The following is a 20,453-nucleotide window of genomic DNA, read 5'->3' as shown; positions in this document are numbered from 1 at the left end:
TCTCAAGGTCAGGATTTTCAAATCACCTTGCCAAATGAAACTTTTTACATCTCCTGGCCCTGGCCCTTTATGGGTTTGTCAGTTTCAATGGTGCAGACAGTCTCAAGGTTACCAAGACAAGATTAGGCATGCCAGGTCTGATGTGAATTATAAATGCCCCTTTGGGAAATTTAACTGAATTTGTCATACCATGGTTAGTATTTCATCAACGGCTGCATCACAGGGACCATATTGGGGTGGTGAAGGAATTTCAACTATTTCATTGGGCTAACCTTCAAGTCCATGACTGTCTCCAGCATTGCCATTCCAGGGAATTAAAGCTTTAGTATCAAGAAGAAACAAAACGCAATATCTTTACTGATCAATTGATTGTTTTAATAAATAATATTTACAGCCAGTACATATCTAATGTGACACTGCAATCACAGATTTTCAAAACAATATTGAAAACCCCATTATATTTGGCTAATCTGTTTCCCAAAAACATGAGGAAATAACAGAGAGGTTTGAAAATTTCCTAAGAAACAACCTTTAGAGCTCAGTTTTGGTCAACTTCATACCAAAGGTGATCAACTGAATCGATTGCCATTCTTAGGGGGATCCATAACTCGCGTAATTGCAAAACACTGGTCTAATTCAAAAGTCTCTTCCACATATGAATGTTTAGATATCCAATAAATGCAGTTCATTTTCCTTCCATGACTTCACATATTGTCACCGAATAGTATAGACAGTGCCATCTGTAGGTCACCTCCTGAAGCTTGTAAAGCCTGCAGGGCTGCTGCATCATCGGTGATACCCATCTCTCGTAACTGTTGTAGTTGTGACTGCAAAAGAGATAACATTCAAATGTTAAATGGACCAATGCGACTGCCTACCCATTTTGGTGTGATGGGTCACAAATATGACTCAAAAATGGATTAAAATCAGTAAATATCTCTTTCATTTGTGATACCTGAATGTATTTTGGTTGGCATACCTGTAAAACTTGTTGTTGCTGCTGTGTTGTTGTTGTATTATTACTAGCAGGGGCTGCTGAAGAGCCAGCCGCAGGACTTTCCATTGCTTGCATCATGGCCTGTCGGAAGAAGTCTCCTGTGATTACTGGAGGGCCACTGTTGCTAGCAGCTGGTTGTGAATCCTGTAAAAGATATTTTGTCAAGTTAAAACGATAGAATATAAAACTGGTGGACTTCTCTGAAAAATTTGAATGATAATTCTTTTAGAAAGTAACTCGTGGCCAGATGGTTCAGGAATGGTTTAAAACTACAGGACAGTTATTGTGTTCATCTCTTGGAACAGCAAACAAGTACACAATACAACTCATTGAATCTGTACATCTGAATCTTGCAGCAAACAGGGTAAAGGGAGGGTTTTACCAAAGAAACACAGTTCCTACTTACAGATGGTTGTGGCCCACGCGTTGCAGCCGCTAGAGCAGCTGCTAGCTGTGATGTTGTTATGGCTTGGCCAGAATTGGGAGGACGCTAAAATTCAAAATTCAAAATTCAATTTTTTTTCATGGATCTTGCACAATTGGGTTATAAACCTGTCGACTTTGCCCAGAGAGGGAGAGTTCATCTCGAGCTACTGATATTACTAACTAGTGTAGGGTAGTTTTTGCTCTGGCATAGGCACCAAAGAACACGGCAATGGTAGTCAAGTGACTTTCCCCTTGATCGCAAGCAATTTGTCAGTGTTTGGTATCAAACTGACAAAGTGATGATGTATCTTTGAGTTGCTAGGATATTTATCATGTAAAATGTTTATTCACCTGAGGTGGTGGCCCATCAAAATCTTCATCATCTGACATCTGATCAAGTGAATAGGTACCTGAAATACCGCAAGAGAAGATTGATGAAGTGCCGCTTTGATGTGCATGTCATATTACTCTTGGGTCACAACTAGAAGAATGTGAAAACAGTGTCAGAAAAGCAGCTCTGATGACCCAGAAGTGTTAAAGATTACTAATCTTTAATCTGATTAGCTCAGAAGACAATCACTCCAGGATTTCTGACCAAGCCCTTGTCTAAGACTCAACAATTCTCAAATAGCAGTTACTCGAATAGTCCGCTTTCAAATGTGAAGTTTTACTTCCTTCAAACTATTCAACCAAATACAATTCCGTACCAGGATGGCCTGGGTTGCCTTCACTTGATGTTGTAGTTAGTCCCCCTTTAGCAGCCTCTTCATTTAGGGCTGCTGCAACCATCATTGCTGCCTGACCAACACAGGGATGGGCTTCAAGTATTCTGGAGAAGAAAGAGTTGCCTTTAGAATGACAATTTTCAATGATCTGTAGAATCTGATTCTACAACACACAACTGTGCTGTTTAAAATCTAGACTCCAAGTACTGGCAATATGCTTATAATAGGAACCAGTACTCGTTTACTTTCGTAGATTAGCAAATTGTAAAATAAAATCATTCTGTAATTTAACATACTTTTGCACTGTTGAAGGATCAGCCAGGTAGGCCACAAATTGTGGAGTCTGCAGTATAGCTGAAGAAGAAGAATACATAAATTCTTATCTGTCAACTTTGCAGAAATATTCAGGTATTTAACATAAAACAGGTAACAGAGAATTCTACCCGCGGCGGCCTTTTTCTGTATACACCAAAACTACTGGCAATATATAAAATGTTACTTTAAAGGGGCAATTTAGATTCATAACTTAGACCCAATGAAAAAGAAGTTTATTTTTGGACCAAAAAGAAAGCAGATCCACTAGCTCTGTTCAACTCTCTCTCTTTGATTGGCAGCCATGGGGACCATAATTAGACTTTCTACTGACAATTGGTACATTCATATTCTTTCCTTACCCAAAGCAACAGGGTCATTTTCTAAGCCAGGAGTGGCAGCCACAATATTTTCTAGTGTCTCTGGGGCAGTGAGCATGCGATTGATGACAGACTGAAGTGAAAAAGGAAGAACAATTTTAGTCATTGATCTTACGATTTTCAACGTGAGGTAGAATGTCCAGTCGACCAATGGAGTTAGTTTTAAGTCCCTAAACTGTGTGTGATGACAATCAGTATGACTACAAGAGAATTTTAAAGTTTATTATTATTTACTTCGTCATTAGTGCCTCACAAAAGTCCTTGTTGTTTCCATTTGTCCTACTTTATACCATGTATCTACAATCTACACATCCACGCTGGCATCCATGATTGATATGCACAAATAACCCATCATATACTTACAACATTTCTACTGGTAGGAGCATTTAGGAATGCATCTTGAAGAGCTGTCGTCAACTGTTGGATGGCAGCCCCATCAAGTGGTTCTGAAAGAAGCACAGTGACGTGTTCATTTTTGTAACAATGACCAAATACTTTGTACACGAGTAATAGCACATGATTTTAAGGAAAGGAATTTCGTAAAGACATAAGAACATGTATACGAGTAATAGCACATGATTTTAAGGAAAGGAATTTCGTAAAGACATAAGAACATCAAATTCTTATAGGTTTGTTTACTAAAAGCCAAAGCCTGTAGGACTAAATCACCAACCTGCTACTGGGGGACTTATATCAGTTCCTACTTTCTTCATGACATGGATAGTCACACCTGCTGTGATACCATAGGACTCCACAGTCTCTTCATCCTGCAGACATCGCCCACAGTAAATGAGTTCTGAAATAACCATGTTATTTTGTTAGGCCCATTATCATGCATAATCATGGGATAGTTACTTCTCAAAGATCAAACTTTGATGAAAAGTCTAATCTATATCTCTGTTCAGATTTCCTAAAATGCCAACAAAGATTGATTTTGCACCAGAGACGCCCTTCTTAAAATTCATAGATCTTTTACTCGTCCTTGAATTGATATTGTCAACAACAATGTTTTTATTGCTCAGGTAACCTGCTGCTGACTAGTGACTATGGATAACATCCGCATTCATTTTCAGCAGTCATTTGCAGTGATGTATCAAAACTATCAGTACTAGGCCTAGGATGATGAGCAGTCTTTATCATTCTTGTACAGTTTGAAAGTATTATAAAAATTACAAGTCTAAAATTAAAAAATTGAAATCAACAAAATTTCTAGATACATCTTTTTTGTTACACCATGTAGGACTTCGGCCAAATGCGTGTATTTTCCTGTACATTTTCCTGTGCGAATCGGACGCCAGTGAATCAGCATGAATTTTGACCTCAGGAAAGGTGAAAAGAGAGATCGTACCTATTTCTCCAGGAGGAGCATTGATTGCTTTGGACACCTTTTCTCGCAGATTAGATATTTTGCCACTCAAAATGACATTATCGACTTGAATTCTTGAGAATTTGTTGTCAAAACGATTTCCCAAGCTTATGGAAGCCATGTTGAATAACTCTGCCCTCTGTCGGTAACGTTAGTAAATTGAGTGCTATTTTGTTTTTTCACCCGCTGGTTTGTGGGAGCTGCATTATTTCCCGCCACTCGCAGTGCGCACATGGTAACCACCGAAAAAACTTCCAAAAAGCAGTTTTAGATGAGAAAAAGAACGTCCTCTTTTATCTATGGGGATATTTGATCAATTGGGACAATGTGCTGGTGTGACTACGTTGACCATTGCCCATGTTCGTCCAATTGTATGTGGTGAAGTCAACACTCGAATTTTCGCTCCGAAGCCAACACCCAGAAGACCGCAGATTGGCGACCCACCAGGAAAATACGATCCTGTTCCTTACGGCTGGCAACATACGTCCATGCCAGCAAATGCTGACAGAAACCCAGAAAAAACAAAGCTATCACCTGGTTCTGTCGTCCAGCACGACAATTATGGAATGTTCTATGGTCACACGAATAAGCGCATATTCGTCCCAGAGGCACCCGAAAATGACATGCTGATGCCAGAAACAAATGAACCCAACCTACATTGGCGGCATACATTTCTGCCTCGGGAACAGAGCTATGTAAACAAAACGAAGGTCAGTATCATACTGGATGCTATTGAACGATTAGAAAAGATGCCTGAGACCAGTAGTCCTCCAACGCGGAAACAATTCGGCGACCAACGCGCAAGATGCCGGAGACGAAGACAGAAGATTCTGGAGGAGATGCGGAAATCTTGTGGGGAGTCGGAAACTTTTAGACCAGACGGAACGGAGGGATGGATGAGGAGGGTTCATGGTATCAACTTGCGCAGAGGTAAACGTATACATGAAAACGTGAATTGAAAATTAAAAAGAACACTGTTTAGAAGTCGTGTCAGCTGCCTTGAACTAATCGGCTAGACCACTGATGAAACTATGATGGTACTTTTTATGTCGTTTATATCAATAGAAGAAAGATTTTGCGTGACGATTGTTAAAAGAGTAAGAAGAAGGGGATGCGTCTGGAAAAGAAAGTGGCACGGTGGGGTCAGTACGTATATTCTAGTTTCACCGATCTAAGACGAAGCTCAGCCGATCATGACGTCGTGACCACCACCGGCCAAGTTGGGGTCGTCAACCCATTGCGATTTAGTGGCATCGAACGATTATATCCTTAATTTGGGGCCTGACCTGAATATTCCAAGATATAAAATACAATTCTTCATTCTAAAGAAATCATTTACGTTTTCCTTATGAGAATTATTATTTCAGGTTCAAATCGTGTAAGTGCGTCAGCGTCGTCTTCTTGTTCTTCAAACCGATCTGAAACAACTGACACTGAGTCGTATTCGTCCTCAGAAGACTTCCGGCCGACACTTTCGCTTCGAGCATTATGTGTCCCGTACGAAGAACGCGGCGAATACATCCGCTTTCTAACCGAAAGTGTCAAAAGAAAAGCCGTGGAAGCAAAGCGAATCATTATTCAAGACGTGGGGCGCAGGGCGCAGGGAAATGAGGACCTGGAGGAATATGAAAAGTATCTGCGTACGAAGTCAGCCTCCGAAAGCGCAGCCGAATGAGCTCAGGACGCGTAATGTGTAGACGTATGAAGTTTGCCACAATCAAGAAGATTATCTGTGTACAATAGTCGGCGTATATCTTGAGGCTGTGTAGATTTCAGTTTGGATCTATCCTACATTTTCATAGATTTAAACTTAATAATCAGATACACAACGACAATTCAATTTAGATCGTCGTTTCTTTTCTTGCTCTTTAGTCTCAGCCACTTATTTCAAATTTGACATTATTGTGCTTTATTCTTTTTACAGACGAATATCATTTTAAAGCTGGTTTCAGTTTCTGTGACTTCGATAATCGAGACATATAAGCTATAGTATGGGTTTGTTTGGAAAGTCTTTATAAGATTTACGAAAGAACTAAATACCAACATACCAATCCTTCGATAAAGAGTTTGTCATCCATACAATCATGTTTGCAACTCGGCCTTGCGATCCTAGTATTACATGATTACATAATGTATTTGTATTTATGTATTTATCTTAGTTTATTTTGTTGTTTTCTAGGCCCATGAAAGCTGTCATTCGTGATTCGAGAGTCTTTAATTGATTACGTTAGACTCAAATATAGCACTAAAGCAAAATGTGTCGAATCACCCCCAATCTTTGGTCATGTTTGTATGTTTACATCATGATATACACGTAATCTGTACTTGAAGATATCGCTCAACCTTATTTGATATACATGTATCAACATAAAGGTATCAATAATGAGATCAAACAAAGTAGAAACAAAAAGTATTGAAGTTATTCAAATCCATGATCTTTTTTGTGACAACATAATGAAAGTCAAACTGTTATCCGCTTTACGCCGATGCACCGTCACAATCCATCTGACCGTATAGAGATGCGGGTGCAAGTGTAGGTATATGGTTTATACTCTCACAATTTGATATGATCAGCGAGAGACAATGTCACAATCAACCCAACTCCTCGGATGCATATAAAATTCCAACTCGATCAGATCAGTTGTTTTATGATTGTCAGGATGTCATCTGTGTGGTTTCCAATGTTTTAGTTTTTCCATACGGTAGATAACTAGAATAGAAGGACCATGACTTTTCCATTGGAGTATTGACCCTCAATGCATTGACATTGCTCAGCTTCCAGACAGCGTGCGTCAATAAGCAATATATACCACTGGAAGTTCAGAACAGGTGGGGAGATGATCCACGCCGGTCATCCCCGTGCAATGTGTGACGCACAGCGACGATTAATCAGCATGTGGAACACCACAGTCGATTGACTTTAATTATGTGCCCGAATACGCACATGATAAGATAAGAGCAGGAACAGCTTTTGCTCTTCAACTCTTCAACTCACTGATCAATCCCCTCAGACTAAACGAAATCGATAAAATTATCACGTCTGGGCCAGCGGTTGTCCACGTACCTATCATCACCTCAGTTTTTGGGGCAAATTTTGGAGGTGACCGAATATTCAAGCGTTGGTATTGATCACTCTGATTTGTCAATCAAATCGAAATGGAAAATTCACAAGATCTAATATAATAATTTCTATCATGGTTTTTGTTGTGAAATGCTGCCATGGTCTGTCTCTAGGTCATTCAAGTCATTTTACGTGGTTTTAACTAAAACTTGACGTCCTTAAAAGTTAACGTCAAGTTAGTGACTATACAGTCGCTCGAACAACTGGGCCCTGGTACAGACTGATAACGAATAGGCACCGCCACACAAGTTTAGATCAGTGTCGTTTTAAAAACACTTAATCTAATTTGAACTAGCTGAGAAAGATGAAAGATGCACTTTATGAGGTTGCCAAGGTTTCTTCTGGTATCATCCTCGATACCAGAGTCAGTCGGATGCTCCACGTTACGTCATAAGTACAACGTGTTGCACTGAAGTTAAGGATGCTGCTTGATATCCACGTTTTAATGACATACTGCCAGTGTAATGTTGACTAACGTTTTATGAAGAGTCAATTAATAAGGCCGAATCGACAAAAAAATGGTTGTGTGTTTACCTATGACAACGACATCTGACGGAGTTGAGACGGCGAGCATATCAAACTATACACTGCGTATGAGTAGGCCGCTTCAGTATTTGAAGCCATATTTTGCCGCATTTGAACGCGCGGTTTCACCTGTTTACCCCAGGTTCGCACGGTAGGTAAAGATTATTGGTGTAAGTGGCATAAAATGACATTTTCTGCTTTGTTCTCAGCAGTTTTGTCTTAGTTTCCATTTGAGACTGACGTATTTTGTGTCTGATTTGTGCACTCTTTCATGGGTTAGAACACCTGTTCGTATTGTCGATACGTGTAGTTCATCCTCCATATCCAGTTTATACTAGGTGTAAAAAAAATACGATACACTTTTGAAACAACCGGTATGTCCACTGTCCGCATCATCAGCAACCTGGGTACGCTGTGCATTGATTAGGCTACTTATATACTAGCACATACAAAACAATTATTACAGGAGAAAGTACATGTACGAATTTTAAGATTGTCCCTTGTGGTCTTTGCAGTCAGCCCAGCACCATGTGATCGAGATAAAAACTGACATTGTTTTTGATAACCCGTTTAATGAATGCTCTAAGTGATATCACATAAAATGGTCATTGATTCTGAATGATAGCAGCAGTGTCCCATACACTGCAGATGATAAATTGATGCTATTCAATTATAGAAAGTGTACCAATTTTTTTTTACACCTATAGTGCATTTGATCAGCTGTGAATACTGATTTATAAAGCACATGCTTTTCCTGCCGCTCAACCTATTAATGACTGCAGTGATCTGAAATAAAATTTGTCTGTCATGGTGTGGTTTTGCTCGTATTTAGATTGCTGATTCGAAACAGTCTGTTGAGGGATATGAATAAAGACTCGTAAATCATTTTACTTCCGATTTCTACAGAAAGGCTTTAGTGTAAATGTACATGAGGTTTCCAGTAAAATCATTTCCAGTAAGAGCATTATTCATTTCACCCAAGATGTGACACATCAGCTATATTATTTTCACCTTGTTCTTCCCCTCCTCCTCCCCCTCCCCCTTCTCGTCTGTCTCCATACTCGCTCTTCTTCTCAGCTATAGGTTATATAAGCCTGTGCGCGCCTTTGGCCGAGGTAAGTCCAAGGTTAAACAATACCTCGGTTTTAGATCTCTGCTGTCCTAGCATTGCACTCTGGTAAAACAAAAATATCGGCCAAGATTATAAAGATTTTTAGAAATTTAAACATTTACTGTAAAGAACATTACTTGGATATGGGGATGCAACCTGACGTAACGAAGGAATTGGTATTCGCACACGACCCTTGCATACTGAACTGCCAGCGGTATTTTACGTAGCCTCCGCCCATCGTTGTCTGAAAGCTGAGCAATGTCAATACATTGAGGGTCAAAATGGACCCTTGCTGTGTTTGCAGGTGTACCCGAATATGAAGTTGGCATTGCTTTCACCATACTTACAGCCTACACTTCTTCGTCTTGAGATTCGCCACTCTAACTTCATCTTCAAATATTGAGGCGCTATCATATTTCTGCACCTATACGGACATCGTACCGTTCTTGTTACAGTCATGTATATAGTATTTTGAGATGCTCTATGTATCAAATAAATCAGTGAAAATTATCATCATAGAAATTTATCAATGCATCGGATCCAGTTGGTCTTTGTCCGAGGAATAGGCCTATAAACTACCTATTCTTCCGTTTGACAGCATTGATATGATCACAGGTGTTTTCAATATACTCCGCCCTGTCGATATTAATTAATTTCATTCTGTATAATATTATGATGACGAAAGGAGTAAAAAAGCCTGATCTAATGCCAGTTACCAGGTTTCGTGTTTCTTTTTGGTAGGATGGCGACTGAAAAACTCGTTTTAGCATTCCTCTTGTTATTTGTTCTCATTTCCAACGGAGAACTTGTCAAGAACTGCTTTAAGCGCTCGGGGAAACTGCCTTCTTTCGTCACGGGTACGGCAATCGTGGGCGGCAGTAAGGATGCCGTGGTGTCTAAGCTCCACCACGGAGGAATCAAGATGGGAGTGAATTCGGGATGCGATAATGGCAAGGTAAGCAGGTGTATAGCAGTCGAAATTGCCCCACTGGAAAAAGTATCCGGCCATTCTATTTTGACAAATAGTGGTGAATTTGGTATTTGACCATGGATCGTGAATACCTTAGAGATTGATAGCGCATAATAGAATCCTTTTTATTGCTCCCCGGACCCCGGAACATTTCTAACTTTACCGGCATTAAAATGACCAGACCTTTCGGCATACACCAACAGGGTATACCTGACAACATTAAAGGGGGTCTGTATTTGAAGAACATCAGAAGAACATCGCGAAATGAGACACCGAGAATATCAAGATGATAAAGGGCATGGGAACATCATATAGTTTTTGGTTTCAGACTGATATAGAAGTTGATTGGGATCCCAAAAACCACGACGCATATATCTGTCGAGAAGGGGAGGAGGCGCCCGGAGCTGGTCAGGTGAGTCGCAACCTAATGTCTTATATTTTTGCAAAGAAATAATGGTATTAGCGGATTGAGCCCAATTTGGTGACTGCTGCATGGTGATTTAGAAGAAGAAGAAGAAGGGGCCCTGTGTAGTTTCCCAGCAGAAGTTAACCTAACTCGCCGTGATCTGCTTCAGTTCACAAAACTTGAACAACCAGGCAATGGGGACGGAGTATCCTCTGATAGTTCAGAATGTTTCGAAATAAGGGTGTTAATCTATTTTCGATTACAGATGCATGGACTTTCTGTGGCGTTCTCTCACAAACTGTACCAGGTAAGTACAGATTCCCATCCAAAAGAGATGGCAACGGTCAATACCGGAAGAAAGGTGGCTGATACGACTATATTTTAGGATTATTTTGGTCGAATACTCCCATGAGGCAAGTTGGTAAAAAGCCATAACGTTTGTTCTAACGTGCAAAATGCTCGACTTGCAAAGTAAGTCTTTGGTTCTGATGGCAGCTTCTCGTTCTTCCAAACATCGTTAGTTTCCATGGTGATTGACGGCGTTATGCTAACTCCGATCCTCATAATCTATTGATGATATGACGGGGTTTGGAATTCTTCTTTCATGTCGTTCTAGCTACCGTTTCTATGGTTTGTGAATAAAACTCGACGTATATCTTGACTCCGCTGTGGCTGTGTGCAATACCCGAGATGCGTTGCCTATAGGTGTATAACACTAACGATAAGGACTCACTTGATCAACATCTTGTAAACGATGGCAGGGAAATCCCTAAAATGTTACTAAAACGTTCGATATCAGTTACAAACATGTCCACTAACTCGCAATTTATTTTATGTCCCTTATTTGTCATGCACTTCATAAAATTTGGGCTTATGACATTTTGTGCACTTCCTGTGTATTAACTGTCTGTTTCATCTTATAGAGTAGGTTACTCCAAGGTAACATCTTGACCACTAAGGTTTTCTGCATCTTATCAAGACACCCTATAAATTTAAAGGGAGTATAAGACCATGAGGTTTAGGATATGTCTGAACATATATTTCTACTTTTCAGCCGATTCACCAATGCTTGAATATAGATCTAAAATACCTTGAGCCAGTGCCGACAAGGTAAGACGACTGTTAAGAATTCTGTTCAGTTATCTAAATTCTAAACCCGTAAAGCATAATATTAGTAAGATCGGAATCTGAAATAGGTCCTATTCAGACTCATTTGGTATCTGATTGAATTAGTAGGCCTGGATCCAATTATTCACTTCATGTATGTATCTGCATGCATATATAAACAACTTACCCCCGGCAAGTATAGGATCTCCAACTCACATAGACTGAACGGACGCTTCGATCGCAAAACCTTGTGTGTCAAGATGACAAGCATTAAGTTCTTCATTCTTCTATTCTAGTGGAAGTCATCGTCCGGTCTGGCCGAAATATGGCCAATACCTCTATGTTCCTCCACAGCGATGGATACATTCTCTTGAGGTGGGGAAGTTTAAATTATATTTTACATGTAGTCAAGTTCATGTGGTCACGTTCAATTTACACACACAGGCTGATTGGCACAAAACTTAAGAACTCATTTCGGCCAAACTTTACCCTCTGTGACCCACAGATCGCCCTCAAGGGTCGACGAGGTGAAAGGTCAAGGTTATAAGGTCAGAAGACAACGTCGCATGGTCCAAACATGGTCCAAACATACGCACACTGGCTAATTTGCGACCAAACTTTTAAATGATCTTCATTTTAAACTTGTTCTTTTTTTTCGTTTGATAAATATCTTTTAGCACGGTGCCATTGTCTTTCTCTACCATCCATGCTCCGACCAAAAAGTGGTGGCGCAGTTTAAAACGGCCGTGGAATCTGCAGCGAACTGTAAATACATCACTACCCCGTTTCGGTTACCTTGTCACCGAGAGAGTGGATCTTACTATTGGCGCTCTATAGAGAACAAGGTATATATACCGTCCCCGCATTCGAAATCAGTGAGAGAGTTCATTTTTCATTATTCATTATCGGTTTACAGTCTGATTTACTGGTCAAAACACGCGATTCAGCAAGTTCCAGTAAATGGAAATCAGGTCGGTCATCAACATGAGGCATTGAAAAAATGTCATTATCATGATGAAGAGCCTACCCTGCCAAGTTTTTATTGTGTTTTTCAATCATTTAAGGTAAAGATGAACCACTGGAAAGATTATTTAAATAAAAAAATGATGGCAACAATAAAATAAATAGATTTTTAAAAAAATAATGAAAATATTTCATGTTCGCTCAGAACCCATGCGGGAGGTGGACGGTAAACAGGATTAATAATTCCCATGGCCATTATATAAAAGTCGTTTAACGCTTTCGATAAGTATTTTAGAATGTACATTTTTATAATCTTACTCTAGCGTTAGCGTTTATGGCGTTAGCGTTTGCCCGACTCTCTATCGTCCGCTTACAATGAAGTAACTTGATTCACATCCCATGTCGATCTATAGGCGTTGTGCATCGGTATCGCTCCACAGTCCTAAATTTAGGATTGACGTACACGGACGATAAATCAGCAAACCGCCATCGACCTTGACTTGTGACTTGTTACTGCTTCTGCTTGCAATATTGGGTTTTATCTATTCCAGCCGTTTATCTTGCTGTTCTGGGGACAAAGCCTCCACTTGGACCATTTCGACCAAGGCAAAGTGACCGACTTTATCAAGGTAAGCATTACATGAATTTACCTGACTAATTAGACACGAAAATGAATAAATTGCCCAATTTTACCAAGAAAATCTCATAGGTGCATGGTTGGGCCCTAATGTGGTCCCTTTATTTATTTCTCTCTCTAAATCCTGGATCCGCTCCGCGGTGCCCCTACATGCCGAACGGTCCCGGGTAATACATTGTATATATATGGCGTTTGTTTTCCTTTCTTTTCCTCTTCAGAAATACCAGAAACCCAAGCCTCATTATCGCGTTTGTTTTCTGCTCGTGGCAATCCTTCTTTTCCTCTTCAGAAATACCAGAAGCCCAAGCCTCATGATAAGCATGCTGCTGTGAGGAATAGTGCACCGGAATGGAGTAACTTTTACGATGGCAACTACACTGAAGGGCATATATGTGGAGGATGCTATTCGGAAAAGGGGAAAGCTTCCCATTGCAGTAAATATGCTTTCCTTGTTCCGGGTCAGAACAGTAACCTGTTTCCGCCGACCTCACGGGACAGCGAGAGCCTGTTCAGGCTGCGACTATAATCCAGACCATTTTGACCGTTTCGAATGTATTGCACCGTCAGGATTCGCGTGGAAGAGTTTGATTAAAATATCAAATTGATGTCCACAATTTGTCTTTAGCAAGGGTTACCTGCATTTTACTTTCACATCACACATCAGTTTTTTTGTGGTAACGCTCTGTGGAGGAGCATCCCCATTAAGCCTACGTTTTTCGACAGTCTTCCCCATGCAGTAAGTGAATAATTCGGGGCAACCCCTTGCAGAAGAAAAATTATTAGAGGACTTCCCGGGCGCGACTTTCGGAAACTTGCGTAAAAATAAAGGACCAAAACAGGATTTTTTATTTTATTTTCAGGTGGCAGCTAATCATTGTCACAAGTGTAAAGTTAGCTATAACTGCAGTCTTTGAATAAAGCACACCCAGAATCACAAAATCAGTTCGTTTTTGATTTCTTCGAATGTAGACATTGATGGTTTATTGCCGGAGTCGGGGATTCCACCCGATAAACCGAGGAGGAAGAGGAGGGGATGGGGGGGGGGGGGTTGTCAGAGGAGAAGGATGAGTCTGCACAACCTCCAATTACAGGACACTGCTTGTGTCGTCACTTGCAAAACTGGCCGACCAAGTTTATTGGATTTCACTTCAGAGGACGGAGTAATGCAGCACACAAATTAACACCGACAAATCAAGGAATTGTGAGGAAATCTGGTTAATAAAGGCTTAGAGGATAATACCTCTGCTGGCCACCATGCACCGCCACATGCACTATTACCTTGTCGCTGATACCCGACAATGACTTTCGCTTGTGCATGTTGTGTTGCGGGAACAATAGGGAGTTTTTGCAAAGGCCCCGAAACGCCAACGTGAACTCATGTCTCATTGTTCGACCCGGGCTCCTGATGATGTCGAACAATGGGACGACAGGCGTTCACGTTCACGTTACCACTAGGTGCTATTTTGGCAGCACCTGACCTGACAAGCTATGGTCGCGCCGAACTATCTGCAGTTTTACCTTCAATCTGAAGTTGCCGATCATGGCGTACAATAACTACGGTGGTGGAGGCAGGGACTACAATAATGATCGCGATTACGGCGATCGCGGCGGGTATATATAAATATTTACACCCTAAATTGGAAGAAAAGAAAGTACTGAAGGTTCACAAGCATTGATAGAAAGTTGCCGGGTTTAGATGATGCCTTACTGACATGCTAAACTTACGCCCCACTGCCGGTCAAAATCGTGAGAAACATGCATGGCATGCCGTGTACAAAATGTACACTGATGTTAGTACATGCGTGCAGTGCAGCATGGTTGTACTATTCTGTGAGGGTCCACATTCTTATTTTGGTGCTTATGAATGACGAGCAGTATGTGATCACATAATTGTGGTATTCTGATGATGTTAAGGCCACACCCACTGAAATTATTTTGTTACCAGTTTTATTCGAAAATTCGTGAGGCATGATGAGCGATAATATAGTACTCGTAACTCGTGACGTAGAGGCCTAGGCCTACCGCCATACCGGTAGATAGATTGATGCTGAGCCTGAAGAGTTAAGTTAACAATTACAATGTGAGGAAGGCGTGTCGTGTGTGCAGTGGCCTGAGAAGGAGCTACAGGAAGCGCAAGTTATGATTACTACTTCACCAGTTTGCCCCAAGATGTTGACAAATGTTGCATATTGCTCCAATCTTCACATCATATCATGTTGCTTAAATCGCTATAGCAGCAAAGAAAGTGTGATATCAGGAGCATAAGCCCCAACATAACTACAGTGTGATCTTCTTTCGAGAATAAAAATCCCACCCTTAAATGTATTCTCAAAACGAATCCCACTCGGAATCCCAGCCATACCCTGAAAGTATTGTAAACTATGTATGCGGGTATGATTTCCTTGCCTACTTCAGTGAGATTCTATTGACTATCTTTATTTTTTTCTTTTCCAGTTACAGTGGAGGTGGTGGTGGTGGTGGTTATGGAAATAGAGGGCCGCGACAGGAGCAGCCAATTCCTGATGAACCTCCATTCAAAGCATTTGTAGGGAACTTACCCGGTGGAATGGTACAGGGGGACTTCGATGTAATATTTTCAACTTGTAAAGTAAGTTCATAATGTTTTCTAATGGGAGTGCAGTATTGAATGATCTCGTGGCAAAACATGCGAGGGAGTTGTCCCCTGGGGAAATTGGGGAGTTACTGTTTGCTACTAGGCCACTGAGACATGGCGTTGTTTCAATAAAATGGTCTGAAACATTCTGGTTCTAATCTTTGTCATTTAGATACTTACATTCATTCTTGCTTCAGGTAAAAAGTGCAAATTTAGTTCACGATAGAGACACAGAGCTGTTCAGAGGTATGAAATAACAATTGAGTACAATCTTGTTTGTTTTATGAGCATTGTAAACCTGCTGAAGTCCCTGGTTATCATTCTGCAGCGTTTGAAAGTCTTTAAATGCAGCTGTAAACATGAGCTCTGTACCCCCTTCCCCCGCTGGTCAGACACTTAACACCTATTTGATGCTTAGCAAAACATCTGAGGGCCATACTTCAAACACTTTTACATGTAAACCAAAGAAAGGATCCCGGGAACCCACTTTAAAAAAAAACAACCCAGTATTAACCTGATTCTGACCATTGTTTGAAAATATTTCAACTTAAAATGCTGTTTCCTTTCAGGCTTTGCTTATGTGGAATTCGCCGATCAAGAATCATTACGTGAAGCTCTAGCATATGACAAAGCCGTAGGTATTCCTTATGTTGGACTCTTTATTGTTGATATAAAACACTCTGAACCAAACCTTTAAACTCAGTCATCACTGCAGCAGAACTATTTTAAACTCAATTTACTCCCAGTAAACAGGAGTATGATTTTGTAAGGCACTGGGGCCAAAAGTGACCCTTCTGTAAAGGAAAATGGAAAGCAAGAAATAAGGAACAAGGGCACAGGCAAATTGCCTTGATGTATTGGCCTCTTCTATTTCTTTTTATCCTGGTAAAAAAGATTACGGGTAACAAAATCCAGTTTGTTGTTGTGCTATCACAAAATTGTTTATCATTTTTCAGGTATTCTGTGATAAACAAATAAAGGTGAACGTTGCAATTGATAGAAATCGAGGAGAGAGGGGCCGAGGTCGGGGGCGTGGTGACCGAGGAGGTATGTGCGAGACTATAACTTGGTGGCCAGTAGATATACCAGTATCGACCAAAACTGCTGTTTAAATGCCTTGAGACCATGTACTTAGTGATGATGCAGTCAGATATTCAACTGGCACAATTAATGGGTAACCTGCATTTTTCAAAATGGACACTGTTTTCATCGATTAGTACGAGAAACCTGGGCCATTTGTCAAAGCATTGTCAAACTCACATTCTAAGCTTTGAAAAAACAACGTAATTTCCTACCATTTTGCTGAAGCCTATTGCTCTTTCTCTTCAGGTTTCGGTCGAGGAGGCGGTCGAGGTCGTGACAACTATGGAGGAAATGACGACTTTGGAGACCGACGTGGTGGGGGCGGCTATCGTGGAGGACGTAGTGATAGAGGATATTCAGGCGGTGGACGAGGTGGTGGTGGTGGTGGTGGTTGGAATGACCGCGACAATGATGATTCGCGTGGAGGTGGCGGGCGATATGGCAACCGACCTCGTAACAACAGTGGCGATGATGAATTCAAGGAACCCGATGAAGGTAGGTGACATTTCATCATTCCTACATCAGATAGATTAATCTTAACTGGCATGGCACATTGGTGATCATGAGCCCAGGGTAAATGTTAAATGATTGGTGGTATTAGTGATTTGGAAATCTTCTTAATATAGCTTGGAAGCGGATGTTATATAAAAGAAAGTGGATGTTATATTTTCCTATCCTATCCTCCCCTCAACTTTACTTTCAAACTATATCCTTAGTTTTCTGCTGTCCAAACAAAAGAATGGCAAATGAAATGAAAACAATGATGAAGGACTTCCTAATCCTAGTCCCAGCTAGATACTTCCTCTGATAGAGTTGTAAATGTTTGATATCTGTTATATTTTTAGCATCGAGAGCTGCTCGGCCAAAACTGAAGCTGCTTCCAAGATCTGTACCCAAGGATGCCCCCAAGGAGCCCCCCACTGGTCGCTCGGATATCTTCGGTGGTGGCAAACCAAGGGAGGCCAAGGGCGACGACTTATAATGTACATTAGACTGAAAGTAAGTTCTAAACTCAAATAAATCTACTCTTGTCTGTAGTTGTGTCATAATCAGAATAATGAAGCAGGAACACATTATAGTGGATACAGACCTTTTCAGTGCCGACCTTGACTTATCTCTTACATTTTTCTTTTGCAGGTTTTTCAAGGTCTGCTTGGTTCAGTTTGTAGTCTCCGATCACCGGGAAGCTGAGGGAGAGATGATGCATCCACCGACTGGAAAGCCTGCTTGTCACCATGGTTTTTGACAGCATACTGCAAGGATTTCTATGGCTGCTATTATTGTTTTCATCAAATTATCTTCTTCGATGAACTTTGGGCAGGGGTTGATTTCTATTGATATTGATTTAGGTATTTTTTGGCTACATCTGCTAACACGATCATGATGTTAAAATGGTTCTTTAAGCAAACATAGAACCCACATGGAATAAACAAGCTATAATGATGCTAGTATCACATTTTATTTAAGCATTCCTAAAAATTTCGGTTTGATCAGCTGAAAATAAGGCTTTGCTCAATTTAATGGCCTCAAAGAAGGGCAGGGCCTCCTTGTTGATTTCGGCCAGTGTCTCAATGACCCAAGAAGTGTGTCTCCGTTTTAAGAATGTGGCTCGCTGCTTATATCGGGGTGGGAGCCTGATTGTTGTTTCAGTCAGTTTTTCCTCGGAGTCTTTAACTTTGTGGACATCAAGCATTTATTGGTAGAATCAAGTGTACACAGTGAGACCTGGGTGTACACAGTGCGTGTGCCATCTAAGTATTTGACCGTTACTGTATATTCCAGTAAAGGCTACATGTAAATATTTCTATCTCTTATTTACATTTGTTCGAACTATTAGCCTTTCGTTGGACAACCAGCAATCATTTGGTTACTAGTTGATAGATTGAGCATCCCAATCATCATTTGAGTAAAAATGACCTGTTCTATTCTTTAAAAAATTAACTCGTACAGGAAATAATCGAAAAATGTATGTACTGTGGAATCAATTTGGGAACTTCTACTTTGTAATGTCCCTTTTTCCACATCGAGCCAGTGCTTGGTGATCTTAATGGAATTTCATCAAAGTAATAACAGAATTTCATGGTTATTCATTGTTTTTATTTTGCACTCTTTTATAACTGCCCTTGCTTATGTTCAGACAAGAAAAAGTGAATGGTGATTTTGAAAGTGATTGCTGCAAGTCTTGTATATCAATGGTACTTAAACGCAGTGAAGCTTTTCATCATACACCACCATTTTCAAATTTTGTTACAAAGTTCGATTTAGATCCGTTTGGCTCCTCATTATGGCAAAACTTGACTGTGACGGCTGAGAATCTTGCACTAAGAATATCGCAGATTTTGATATGGTAGCACTTTCACTTGAGGTGTTTCATTCTGGAAATGATTTCTTAAATCTGTCCCCTATGGTGATAAAGTGGTGTTAAAGTCGAGTGTGCTGTAATTAGCTATTGTTTTCTTCATACAATGAATTAGCACTGTAAATATTGCTTAGGTGTAAAATCCATGTTGACTGCAGAGCCTGTCCTCTCATTTTTTGAAAGAATGGGTTCTAACCATGCATGTATATTACCTTACCACTTGGTTGCTTTGTTTGAGGGGTTTTACGCTTGTTTATTTAGGCTGGAATTGATTAGGGTTAGTTCAATATTCAATGGTGTAGTCTTACCACATTACGGCTAAAGATCTCCCATTAGAAAAAAAAGTTGTCACTGCTAAGATTGCATCTTTGAGTGTTCCTCATTATGCGCTATGAAATGATGTCTTAGTTATTTTCACAATATTTTCTGAGCTTTTTGTCAGTATAGCAAGTTGTCTGGAAGTTTTAATCATGTATCTATAATGGAGCATAAATTTCAGTTAGTTGAACTCTTCAACTGTTAGTGAGAAGCATATACACTGCAACTTTTTCTACAAAAGACTTCTTACTTTATGTGGAAATTAGGTTGAACAAAACTCTGGTATTTTTCATATGGTCTTTGAAACTGTCGAAATGTGAATTTGATTATGATTTTACCGGGAGATCAGCATCGCAAAATGTGATGTCACAGTATACCAAAATGAATTTCTTCTACCTTTGTTATTTGTCAAGTATAAAAGCACTAGTCTGCCGATTTTTTAAAAAAGAAATTTTTAAACATGCACGATTTTGTTTTGCCAAAAATGTCTAACTGACTTTTCTGGTCCTATTTTTAGTAATTTCAGAACTTTGTGGCCATGATAACATTACAGCCCAAATTCGATAAGTCCAAGCGCCTGGCTAGTGTCAACCTTTGCATAAATTTGTAGTCTCTTGTAGATATTATTGCACTTATTTGCATTTAGTGCTTTAAGTGGCCATTCATTTAGTATGTACGCATAAAAGGGGTTGTTAAATTTGAGGCCCATTTTGCATACTTGTGCCTATGTACTCAATGAAAGTCCTTAATCAATGAGATACATTTACAATGTGTTCAAATTCAGATCGTATTCTTGTTAGCATGAAGGTCACTCAGTACTGTGAGATAATGTAGCTTCATGAAAGCAGTGTACATTTTCTTAAAATTTGCTGAATTTGAAAATGAAAAAAAATGTATATTGTCTGCCCTACATTATTATGTGGCAGAAAACTTTAGAATAAAAAGAAAAATATGTTGTAACTGTGGTTTTCCTTTCTTAATTTGCATAAACCCCGACATGTGTGCTCAACTCAGTTGACTATGTAGGGGTAAA

The 20,453-nt window shown here is 40.1% G+C and overlaps 3 protein-coding genes across 4 annotated transcripts; 2 read left to right on the top strand and 1 right to left on the bottom strand.

The window, feature by feature from the left end:
• Nucleotides 1-94: 94 nt before the first annotated feature.
• LOC135482993 (ubiquitin-like protein 7) lies at nucleotides 95-4,327 on the bottom strand. Its single transcript, XM_064763482.1, has 10 exons — nucleotides 4,189-4,327; nucleotides 3,514-3,636; nucleotides 3,204-3,286; nucleotides 2,823-2,913; nucleotides 2,445-2,502; nucleotides 2,131-2,252; nucleotides 1,775-1,833; nucleotides 1,404-1,487; nucleotides 980-1,141; nucleotides 95-827 (listed from the first exon to the last, which is right to left on the bottom strand). The coding sequence occupies exons 1-10, from the start codon at nucleotides 4,325-4,327 to the stop codon at nucleotides 705-707; spliced, it is 1,044 nt and encodes a 347-aa protein (XP_064619552.1). The 3' UTR covers nucleotides 95-704.
• A 3,583-nt stretch (nucleotides 4,328-7,910) lies between these two features.
• LOC135483743 (uncharacterized) lies at nucleotides 7,911-13,985 on the top strand. Of its 2 annotated transcripts, XM_064764765.1 has the most exons (10): nucleotides 7,911-8,003; nucleotides 9,705-9,918; nucleotides 10,262-10,345; nucleotides 10,605-10,646; nucleotides 11,394-11,449; nucleotides 11,743-11,821; nucleotides 12,124-12,291; nucleotides 12,961-13,038; nucleotides 13,336-13,480; nucleotides 13,907-13,985. In XM_064764765.1, the coding sequence occupies exons 1-10, from the start codon at nucleotides 7,921-7,923 to the stop codon at nucleotides 13,915-13,917; spliced, it is 960 nt and encodes a 319-aa protein (XP_064620835.1). In that variant the 5' UTR covers nucleotides 7,911-7,920; the 3' UTR covers nucleotides 13,918-13,985. The 2 variants fall into 2 exon arrangements, with proteins under 2 accessions (XP_064620835.1, XP_064620834.1); XM_064764764.1 differs by lacking the exon at nucleotides 13,907-13,985 and having other exon boundaries at nucleotides 13,336-13,899.
• A 600-nt stretch (nucleotides 13,986-14,585) lies between these two features.
• On the top strand, nucleotides 14,586-20,380 carry LOC135482784 (eukaryotic translation initiation factor 4H-like). Its single transcript, XM_064763146.1, has 8 exons — nucleotides 14,586-14,657; nucleotides 15,501-15,654; nucleotides 15,858-15,906; nucleotides 16,230-16,294; nucleotides 16,617-16,707; nucleotides 16,990-17,238; nucleotides 17,589-17,742; nucleotides 17,881-20,380. Exons 1-7 carry the CDS (start codon nucleotides 14,587-14,589, stop codon nucleotides 17,723-17,725), a joined length of 816 nt encoding a protein of 271 aa, XP_064619216.1. The 5' UTR covers nucleotide 14,586; the 3' UTR covers nucleotides 17,726-17,742; nucleotides 17,881-20,380.
• The last annotated feature ends 73 nt before the right edge of the window (nucleotides 20,381-20,453 follow it).

This window comes from Lineus longissimus, chromosome 2 (genome assembly GCF_910592395.1).
Source record: "Lineus longissimus chromosome 2, tnLinLong1.2, whole genome shotgun sequence".
Classification (NCBI taxonomy): domain Eukaryota; kingdom Metazoa; phylum Nemertea; class Pilidiophora; order Heteronemertea; family Lineidae; genus Lineus; species Lineus longissimus.
Note: the sequence above shows the minus strand (reverse complement) of the source record. Positions and strands in the feature narration are given on the sequence as shown.

Excerpts from the sequence above, each read along its gene's own strand:
- LOC135482993 (XM_064763482.1), bottom strand. The coding sequence starts at position 4,327 with ATGGCTTCCATAAGCTTGGGAAATCGTTTTGACAACAAATTCTCAAGA. Across the intron at positions 2,503-2,822 it reads AAATGACCCTGTTGCTTTGG|CTATACTGCAGACTCCACAA; the intron begins GTAAGGAAAGAA and ends CTTCTTCTTCAG. Across the intron at positions 2,253-2,444 it reads GATCCTTCAACAGTGCAAAA|AATACTTGAAGCCCATCCCT; the intron begins GTATGTTAAATT and ends TTTCTTCTCCAG.
- LOC135483743 (XM_064764764.1), top strand. The coding sequence starts at position 7,921 with ATGAGTAGGCCGCTTCAGTATTTGAAGCCATATTTTGCCGCATTTGAA. Across the intron at positions 8,004-9,704 it reads GTTTACCCCAGGTTCGCACG|GATGGCGACTGAAAAACTCG; the intron begins GTAGGTAAAGAT and ends TCTTTTTGGTAG. Across the intron at positions 13,039-13,335 it reads AAGTGACCGACTTTATCAAG|AAATACCAGAAGCCCAAGCC; the intron begins GTAAGCATTACA and ends TTTCCTCTTCAG.
- LOC135482784 (XM_064763146.1), top strand. The coding sequence starts at position 14,587 with ATGGCGTACAATAACTACGGTGGTGGAGGCAGGGACTACAATAATGAT. Across the intron at positions 15,655-15,857 it reads TAATATTTTCAACTTGTAAA|GTAAAAAGTGCAAATTTAGT; the intron begins GTAAGTTCATAA and ends TTCTTGCTTCAG. Across the intron at positions 16,708-16,989 it reads GGGGCGTGGTGACCGAGGAG|GTTTCGGTCGAGGAGGCGGT; the intron begins GTATGTGCGAGA and ends CTTTCTCTTCAG.